Raw genomic sequence first — 10,838 nt, 5'->3', positions numbered from 1 at the left:
TGCATTTCCTGGAACACTTTAATAAAGGATAAATGTAACCATTTCAATCTATTCCAATTAACAGAGCATGCAGATTGTATGGATACTGCTCTGTGTCTTTGAAACGTCAACTAACCAGCCTTGCACAATTTTAAAGACACATACAATATAAATTAGATTCCACATCCCATGTTTTTATTTGTGCTTCATTTGTAGAACATTTAAAGAAGAGAAAAACAGACACTGCAACATGAATATCAGTTTTTTATTTTTTTATTTAGACAAGTGCCTCAAAAGAGAAACTCATTCACTTTCTATTCTGAAGGGCAGGATAATACTACACTCTTTTCTCTCTCTCAAACACAAACACACACAAATGACAGAAACATTGGGCTCATTCACAGTGCATGTGGCTAAGGAGCTATGCACAATCCGCTTTGCGCATTTTATACTGAGACCAATTCTTGATTCATTTATCATCAACCATTTTGTGGTTCCAAATAGTGTTATTAATTTATTTCTCAGTTCCACAACAATATAATTAATCTACTGGATCATTATAATCTGTGCGAAGTTAATTACACTTCCTATAAATCTAAATACATTATAATACAACAGCGCTTGGTCTGATTAGGGCATAATTACAGTTCTTTGTGGTAAACTAAAAAATAAAAGCAAATTTTTCAAAAGCAATAAAAATGGGTGAATATTTGTCTCTCTCTCCCTCAAAAGCATCATATCATGTTCTTTTTGCAACAGAGAAAAAGAACAGAACTAGCTGGGAGACATAAAAATGTATAGCTGTCTGGGAATGCATTTGGTCAGAACAACTGCATGAATGATGTCACAAAAAACACAAACAACAAGCACATTTTGACACCAGTACATTTAAATAAGATAACAGGTCAAAGTAGCACTTCATCCAAAGCATCCAAACTTGTGACAACACCTGTTGTTACAGACACCATTGGGTAAAAAGCAACTCCAGAAATTATTTTACAGTACTTTCATTAATATTCAGGGAGCAACATCTCCTGTTAGAAAACTTTCAAAAAGAATCAATAAGTGGTTGGCTATTGCACGAAGACCTCAAATATATTTAAAGAATAGATATTTATTTTCTTATACGCTAACACTCAACAACTGAAAAGAAAAAGGAAATTCTTCTTTTTGAGTTATAAAATCTGCGCACATTTTTCAAATGTTTTATTTAACTGAGGTCTTCTCAGAAGCAAGATTAAAATGAAAACGCTAAAACTACATTATTACAGACTGGTAAGACATTAGAATTACAAATTCTGAACACATCACAATCACAAACAGAACAGTAGGATAAAATATCCCCAGGGGAGAAAAAAAGGTGGACAATGGTGAGGCACCAGGCAACAAGGAAGCAATCTCTTTTCTAGAAGATTTTAAACACCATTTGAAATTGCACAGTGGAGGAATGAAAAATAAAGGGCTTAGCCAGACAGAGGTTTCCCCCCTTAGTCCTTCTTCAGTTTGTGTTTAGACCATTAGATGCGGAAGGCAGAGCGAGTAATGACACTGAATGATGGATGGATAACCCAAAGGAGAAGCCATAGAAGATACACAACTATACTAACAAAGAGAGAAGCAAAATCCCAGTGTGGAAACAGGGAATCAACAGAGACAGGCTGATATTTGCCCTGTACAGAGAGCTTAAGATTTCACATGCAATCCTTTCATCCTTTGATTGGCTTTAGTCTGTTTTGATGAAATCCAAAGGAAAATCAGCGGAACTGTCATTGCAATGGTACAGATTCATTAAGCAGCCAAAAAGGCTTAGCAGAGTTCATGATAGCAGATTATTAGTAAAAATCACAAGTATTATTTGCTTGGTTCAGGAAAGGTTTGTTGAGAAAGATTCCAAGTGAAGAGGAGTTCCAGAACAGGGATTAGCATTTTTAAAATGTTGCACGTGTTAGTGTGCATGACAGATAAGTTGGTCATTTTCTTGATTCTACAGAATCTCTGAGAACTTGTGGAACCACCAACCAAAGTGCTCCTCACACAAACGAACAATATAACGGTAATAAGATGAGAGTGAAAATTTGGCAACTAGGAGCACTGTCTTGATAACCTGAGGTTGAAATGCTCTTCAGAGGGATGCTGTATGAACTATAAGATGAGGTAAAGGACCAAGTCTTACTGAGAGATCAGCATGGAATGCCAACAAAAAGATTATTGCTGGTGCAATGTTCTCTCAGGCCTGTTGGAGGCCCACTAGAGCACAGCTCTCTTTCCATAGCCTGGTTTGCAGCCGCTCATCATAAGAAATCGCTGAAGACTCTGTCTTACGACCGTTGTACAGATACAGTCCTCCAATCCCCTCCAGCTCGGAGGCAGCTGCAGCGTAGATGGCCGTGGATGCTCCTTCTGCAGGCGTCTGTGAATGGACAGCAATCAGACATGAAGTCAACACAGCTGCAGGGAAGGTCGGTAGTTTTAAATCAGAGATGACATATTAGATGGCATTATATATATATATATATATATATATATATATATATATATATATATATATATATATATATATATACAAAACGAGGGTAATGATCTTCTAAAATCCAAGAATAAAATCACTGTTTAAAAATGCCTAGGGGTGGGCAATATATGGAAAACTTTTCATTGTGAAATACTTGAATATTTTTGGTTTGGTTCTAAGTTCAGTAATGAAACTCTACATGAAGCAAGCTAAAAGATCCTTTGAACATTTTATCTGGTCCAAGCTAAGTCTTTTGACATGTAATCTGTTTAAGGAACAGTTCACCCAAAAATCTAAATTCTCTCATCTTTTACTTGCCCTCATGCCATCCCAGATGTGTATGACTTTCTTTCTTCTGCTGAACACAAACAAAGATTTTTATGAGAATGTCACAGCTCTGCAGGTCCATTCAATGCAAGTGAATGGTGACCAGAACTCAGAAGGTCCAAAAAGCACATAAAGGCAGCATACAAGTAATCCATAAGACTCCAGTGGTTAAAACCATGTCTTCAGAAGCTATATAATAGGTGAGGGTGAGAAACAGATCAATATTTTAGTTCTTTTTTCCTATAAATCTCAAGCTTTGACCAGCCCCAACCAGTAGGTGGCTAAATGTGAAAGTGAACTCCATACCAGAATGTGGAAGTGAAAATGTAGATTAAAAAAGGACTTAAATATTGATCTGTTTCTCACCCTCAGCTATAATAATGCTTCTGTAGACATGGATTTAACCACTGGAGTTTTACAGATTACTTTTATTCGCATATTCAAATATAGTTGTAATGGATTTGTCAGTATTTTACGTTTCTAAAGCTGTAAAAACATTAACAATTTTACGTTTTAGATGCTTTCAAATGTCCTTATTGTACGTTTTAGTGTCTATTCAAATATAAAAACATGTACGTTTAATGTTACAAATATTAAATAGTACACATAGCTATGTATATTACTGAGATCAGGCTGAAATATTAATGCTTGGTTGATAAACATGTATTTTAATAGTTTCTGAGGTGCTGAATTTTACTCAGTGCAATCGGTTCTCTCTCCATAGGTAGGAAACAGGTGCAGGTAGGAAAAGTTGACGGTGTTAGCAACAGTAACTATGGGGAACGGGGCTTAGTGGAGGGTCAGTTCCACACCATGGAGAATGCAGCTCTTTATTAAGCTCTTCTTCATTTTCTTTCAAAATGTAAAGTGAATGTAGAACATGCATTCCCTACCATAGATGCGACAGAGGTACTTATCACCCACTCCAACGAATGCATTTATAATTTCTGCTAGACTTGTTGACTTCACTTGTCCTAGTACATGACAAGCATTGCAACATTTGCTCCTTGTGTGTGTTTGCAGTTGTAGCATTCTTCAATTTGTGCTCTAGTGTTCTTCTTGGCACGTCTAATCCTAGTACTTGACATGTATCCTTAGCTACAAACTCTGGTAATTGGCACTTAGTAAATACTGTGCAACTGGCTGCAAACAATAATATTGTATCTGTACACTTCTTCACATTACTTTTGCCATATGTTTACTCACCTTATGCTGTCCAACTGCCAATGTTAATTATTAAAATGATCACTCAAATTACAAATGGTATGGCTTACTTCCACGTGGGAAGATATTAAAGTTACTTTGCACAGTCGGTGAGATTTATATGCAGACGGTCAGTTGGACTATGACCTCCAGATGGTTCAATTACACAGGACAGCCGCTCTTCTCTAAGACCAGTGCCAGATTCTGCACTTCAAAAGGCTCTCTTTGAGGCCAGGCAATTGGGGCTGAGCACTGTTTTTCTCTGCCACAGATCTATTCCATCTGAGGGAATTTGGATTAAACTACAAGAGCCACAAGTTATCTGAGCTGAATCAATCCAGCACAAAGAGTGTGAGAATAGCTTTCCTCTTAAAGCTGTTGGTTTTGGGCCATACAGGGATTTCACGCTGAAGAGGAAATATACAGCAACAGTTGTGGTACTGAAAGATGCAATATCTTTTTATACTGTTTACAGGGTTGCCACACTTTTTGACAAGTGAATTTCCATTGACTTTTCCATGACCTTTCCAGTTTTTTGTGATTATTTTGTGACTCGATAAGGATTTCTCAAAACCATTCAAATTAAGACCAATTTGCCAATGAATCATTCAAAAAAATGTGTTAACCGGTTAGACCAATACATTTTTTGGAAAGAAAATAATAACAATAATAATAATAATTTATAAATAAATATTTGTTCACAAATCAGAGAAAGTACTTTGGTTTGTGAGCAAGTTTTGGTTTTCATATTTAGATTGTTATTATTTTTCAAAACAATCAAATATCAAGCTGATGAAAAAAAAGAGCATTTTAGAACAGAACATTACTGGAGAAATTAATATTCACTTCACAATTTGTTATGTCTCTTCCACACATGGTAAACACAGTTTTAATATTCCCTGATATTTCAAGGTTTTTATTATTACTATGTTTAACCTCGTGCGATCCTGTGTCCACATGTGTGGACGTTGTATTTTGGCTTCACTATACGCTAGGGCTGTCACGATTATGAAATTTGGATGACAATTCAAACAAATAATTGCAATTATAACGATTAATTGCCTGTTTTAAGGCTGTGATGATTAACTGTCTCATTAAGGGCTTTCACAATTAATTGTCATATAAACTGTCATACTTTTTTAGGTGTGCTTTTTTCTGCATGTGTGCTTCATACACCATAAGAACACATTTTTACCTATTTAACTTCAAATATAGGCTATAAATAAAATAATGATAAACTGATTTCTTTTTAAGGCTTTAAAAAAACGTAAGAATGACACAAAATAAATATCAAAATATTCCTAATAATTAAAATATGTCTCTCTTTTTGGCCAACTTTAGTTTTGATACATTTGAAATTTACACTTGTTTTTTGAACTCATATATTTTATAATTTTTTAATCAAATATTATATATACAGTATATATACTATTATATTTATATATTTTTTTATATTATGCAATAGTAAAATATTTCTTTCCAAATTTATTCACTTTCACACATTATTTTAATGCTCTGATTACACCCATACACACTTATTTTTCATGAAACAAAACCTTTGAGATTTCGTTTAATTATTTCATCACTCCACAGAAATAGAGTAAGCGCACGTCTTTTCCTCTTTGTCACTGCATGTATGAACCAGGAACATTTGCCTTTACACGATCGTTTAAAGTGAAACCGGAGCACTCTGTGTTCACTATCAAAGTTTATACTTGTTTGTTTATATTTTCGCGGGTGTTTGGCTCGAGCCTCTGCTTAAAGCGCATGCAGCATCAGCATTTCAAGCGCTCTTCAGGACGGGAGCTGGTTGACATCCGCGGTGCAGCTCAGTGATGCTCGGACGCGGAATTCAACTGAATGACACACAAACGCACCGTTCATGGCATTTATACAGTAAATTAGCTTAAAATTCCATTATTTGGGCATTTACATTTGAATGGAATTTGAATGCCCAATAATCACGGTTATTTGATCTAACAGTGGTTATTTGAGACAACCGCAGTTAGATCAAATAACCGTGATCAGATGGTTATTTAATAATCGCGACAGGCGCATTGCATAATTTAAATGAATTAAAACCAAGACTCTACACTCTCATTGAAGGGTTAAACTTTTTGGCGCACCGCGTCACGTGATACAACAGCGTGACGTTGATTTCCAGGAAGAGCTACTACTGGCACAGCACCAACAAAAGTGCCACTGGTATGAAACCTAAGTTCTGATTGAAACCTGTTTGGTTCTTAAGAGTATTGTCTCTAGTTTCGTTTGATATGTGGCTTTAAAACAAAAGTTTGATATGTGTGCTGATAAATATGATGTCCACATTATGTTGAAAATAGGACCAGTTCCCTCAAAAGTTGAAAAAAACAAAACAAAAAAAACATGTTCGTTATTTTGAGTATTTTAACACAAACATATATATTTTGTTATTGTTTTATTTTGTTATCACTGTACAATACGGTTCTATTCATTAACATTAGTAAGTGTGTGATACCTAGTATTTTTAGATTCTGTTCATATTTTAGAGGTGGTGAAGTGTAATCCAGCCTCAAAGCACTTCTCTTCATCCAAGTGGATGAAGGAATTTGTCGATTGATAAGATAACTAACTACATCTCAGAGTTTAATGGCATATTGGTGCTGATGTGTGAATGGACTTAAAACATCAAAAAGAAGGAAAATGTTGCATGTGTGAAAAACCAATGTGGTACATGTAGCAGTATAAGGAATTCAACAATTTTACTGCAATTTATCAGGTTGCATGTGTGAAAATTCTGTTGGTAAGGGGTCAGGAATGAGGCAGAAACTCAGCACTAAAGGTCGACCGCTATGGGTTTTTTAATGCCCAATACGATATCCAGAGAGCAGGATGGCCTATATAATGATGATATATCACACAATTTATGTAAATTACATATAAATAAACTGGCAAAAAAAAAAACCCCAAAAAAAAACTTTTATTTAGCATTATATTTACTCTAAATTGCATATGAAACTTCAACTTTGTAAAAGTAAAAATTTAATTTTGTGTTTTAGATGGCAGTATGGCAGTTTCTCCTCGTTTCTGTTTAGTCTTCCCATTTTAGTAATTTTTGCACACAAAAAAATAAAATAAAATAAATAGCATCAATCTACAGACGACTTCTAGTTTACACTGTCTGGAATGCCTGCTTGGAGTGTCTCAGACTCATCATCACGCAACATTTGTGAACCAGAGGGACATAGTTTTGGTCCAGGCTATTAATACAGCATTCAAAGGAAGACATATGAGCATTCAACAGAAATATAATGCTGGATTTCTGCATAGTTGCAGAGGGTGATAAAACTTTCATTGATTTTTGCCTCTTTATCATTAGACAAAGCAGTTAACAATTACAGGGAACTGTTGAGAAGAGAGAGAGGGAGAATTAAATTAAACAGAATTAAATATGTTTAAATGAGATATCTGCATATTTGCAGATGGTATATGATTTAAGTTTGATTGTTATTTGCCTTTTTATCATTAGACAAGGCTGTTTACAGGGAGAGCACTTTAACATAATGAGCATATACGCGTCTGTCACGGCTCTAATATGCGGGTCCTTATAAATGAGAGAGAAACGAACTGTGATTGGTAATTTACATCTCTCAGACTGCTCCTTCACATGCTACCATATGATTCTCTGTGCCATTGTGCCTAAACAACTAATTGGCCAAACGGGAACATTTATCAGGCCGATGCGCAGATAATTTAATCATACCAAATACCGGCCGATTTATTGGCCTTTGTGATATATCGGTCGACAGTTTCTCAGCACTGCACTGAGCTAAAACAGATTTCATCTGTTTTTGTATAGGCAGTGTATAATGAATAATGCTACATCTACCTATTAAGTATAGTATGTAGACTTTGGAACAATGGGGTCCAAAGGTCTAAAACCATTTAAACAGATAATGCTTCTATTTTGGATTAAATACAGTTTTTTAACTGAATGAAATCATCAGCAAAACAATTTGATTGACAAGTTGAATTAAAATTAACAAAAAATGCACACGAAATTAAGTATTTAGTATGCCCCATTTTTGCACTCGAGCTGGCATGCACTCTACAAGTTTGTGCAAAACCTGAGGATCCATGTTATCCTAGCATGATCTGAGATTGTTCCAAAGAGCATATTATGTGCTTCAAAGGAAGCAAATCGGGATTAGCTTGAATCAATTTCACAAATTTGTGTATGCTGGGGGGGAGGGGGGTGTTCAGATACCAGACGAGCCCCCAATAAAATTACAACTCCAAGATGATCATTATTGGGGGCTTGTCCGGGATTTGAACCCAAGTATACAAGTACATTACAGAGTATTTTCATCAAAATGTTTTATGTTTTTTTAATTTATTTTTTTATCATAAAACTTTGTGTTTGTTTACAGGTTTAAATTACATTTTTAATAATTTTCAGTGTGGACTTGAAAGACTTCTGAACCCCACTGTATATTTTGTGCAATTTCTTGCTTCTATTTTCTTCCACTGATCTGTAATTCAAGAGGTGTTACAAATATTCTTAAAGAAGATGAAATAATCACCTCTGATTAACACACACACACACACACACACACACACACACGCACACGTTGGTGTGGCTATCCTTATAAGGACTCTCCATAGACATAATGATTTTTATACTGAACGATCTATAGATTTTATCCCCTAACCCTACCCCTAAACCTAACCCTCACAAAAAAACTTCCAAAAAAACATTGTTTAATATGTTTTTTAAGTGATTTAAATTATGGGGACACTAGAAATGTCCTCATCAACCACATTTATAGCATAATACCCTTGTAATTACCAGTTTGTAACCTAAAAAAAAAAGTCCTTGTAAACCACCCAAACCCACCCACCCACACACACACACACACACACACACACACACACCTTTAAAGCAAAGAGACAAGTCAAATCCAATTATTGTTCACCCTGACATGGTGGCTCAGAGCCTTTAGATTTCAAGATGAATTTCAAGAGATTGGGTGAGACAGACAGATGGAGAAGAAGAAAAGAAAGAGTGAAAACAGTGTCTCCTGGGATACACTGTGCTGTCACAATGTCTTCTTGCAACATATTGGGGAGGGTAGGTTTATCATAAAGGATTGTCATTCCGCAGTGCAGCTTGAATAGCAGCTATTGTCAGTCACTCTAAAGCATGTTACACAGGCACACTGTTGCTTTGTTCCAAAACCTAGCGAGCTGCCTAAGGAAGCCACATTTTAAGGCATCACATGTGCACTCCCGAAAAAACAGGGCTCCAGACAAAAAAAAGATTAATTTGGAACCATTGGCTCCTAAACTTGAATATTTAGGAGCAAAATGGCTGTTTTAGTTGCCAAATCAGAGAAAAGACCCATTAATCAAGGAAGACTGATAATCGGGGGTTTAATATATATATATATATAGAGAGAGAGAGAGACAGAGAGAGAGATTAGTGCTGTCATTGGATAATTTTGTTTTCATCACGATTAATCTCTTAATTTTTGTAGTTAAAAAATGCTTAAACTTGACACTTTATATACTTATTGTCCTGTCAAAATGCATTTATTTCCATTTTAGCATAGAGAACAAAACAATATGTAACAATATGATGGTTTATTAACAAATAAAGCCTTCCACAGTATAAAAATAGAAATGCTGTAAAATAGCACCAATTCAAGAAACAAACATTTCCCAAAGTCTAATTGGGAGTTTGACTTATTGAAAGAACTAGTAACCACATAGGTTGCATATTAATTGCAATGGGCATTAAATCTCTTAAACTCTCATCCTCCACAATATTAATCAGCCGGTAGATGGTGGCTATCCGCTTTCCTACAGCAACCGTGAAGCTGTGTTCATTATTTGTGTCAGGGCATTAACGGCAGCGTTAAACGCCGCTTTGAACTCCATGCTTGCAGACAAAAACGTCTCATTCTTCTTTTTGGTCATAGATATGACTTGACGTGCTCCTGTGGTAATTAAAACGTACCTTACATAGGTCCCATATAGGCTTTTTCGTACATGTTTGTGGTGTGTCCGTCAGCGTGATGCCTCCGGGTGGACACATTACAAAGGTTCCACCCTCCCCAGAAGTGTTGGTTAATGCTGTATTAACGGTAAATGTGTTAATCTCGATTAAGAAAAATTAACGTGTTAAACTTTTTTAATCACATAAGCACTAATACACATGTGCATACACATATATATATATATATATATAGTTGAAGTCAGAAGTTTACATACACCTTTGCCAAATACATTTAAATTCAGTTTTTCACAATTCCTGACATTTAATCATAGAAAACATTCCCTGTCTTAGGTCAGTTGGGATCACTACTTTATTTTAAGAATGTGAAATGTCACTAGAGAGTAGAGAGAATGATTTATTACAGCTTTTATTTCTTTCATTACATTCCCAGTGGGTCAGAAATGTACATACACTTTGTTAGTATTTGGTAGCATTGCCTTTAAATTGTTTAACTTGGGTCAAATATTTTGGGTAGCCTTCCACATGCTTCTCACAATAAGTTGCTGGAATTTTGGTCCAATCCTCCAGATAGAACTGGACCAAACTCTCTAGGAGACAGACTACGTCTCCTTCCTGAGCTGTATGATGGCTGCGTGGTCCCATTATACTTGCGTACTATTGTTTGTACAGATAAATGTGGTACCTTCAGGCATTTGGAAATTGCTCTTAAGGATGAACCAGATTTGTGGAGGTCCACAATTTTTTTTTCTGAGGTCTTGGCTGATTTCCTTTGATTTTCCCATGATGTCAAGCAAAGAGGCACTGAGTTTGAAGGTAGGCCTT

At 35.6% G+C, this 10,838-nt stretch overlaps 1 protein-coding gene across 3 annotated transcripts in view; it reads right to left on the bottom strand.

Annotated features, from left to right (window-relative positions):
- Nucleotides 1–236: 236 nt before the first annotated feature.
- dhrsx (dehydrogenase/reductase (SDR family) X-linked) overlaps nucleotides 237–10,838 on the bottom strand; it is a 95,056-nt gene continuing 84,454 nt past the window's right edge. For 2 of the 3 annotated variants that reach the window (XM_051704427.1, XM_051704426.1), the window contains one exon: nucleotides 237–2,389. In XM_051704427.1, the coding sequence (XP_051560387.1) occupies nucleotides 2,207–2,389 (183 nt within the window). In that variant the 3' untranslated portion in view covers nucleotides 237–2,206. The remainder of the gene's footprint in view (nucleotides 2,390–10,838) is intronic. The other variant, XR_007897881.1, reaches the window with a different exon arrangement.

Source organism: Myxocyprinus asiaticus, chromosome 8 (genome assembly GCF_019703515.2).
Source record: "Myxocyprinus asiaticus isolate MX2 ecotype Aquarium Trade chromosome 8, UBuf_Myxa_2, whole genome shotgun sequence".
Taxonomy (NCBI): Eukaryota; Metazoa; Chordata; class Actinopteri; order Cypriniformes; family Catostomidae; genus Myxocyprinus; species Myxocyprinus asiaticus.
Note: the sequence above shows the minus strand (reverse complement) of the source record. Positions and strands in the feature narration are given on the sequence as shown.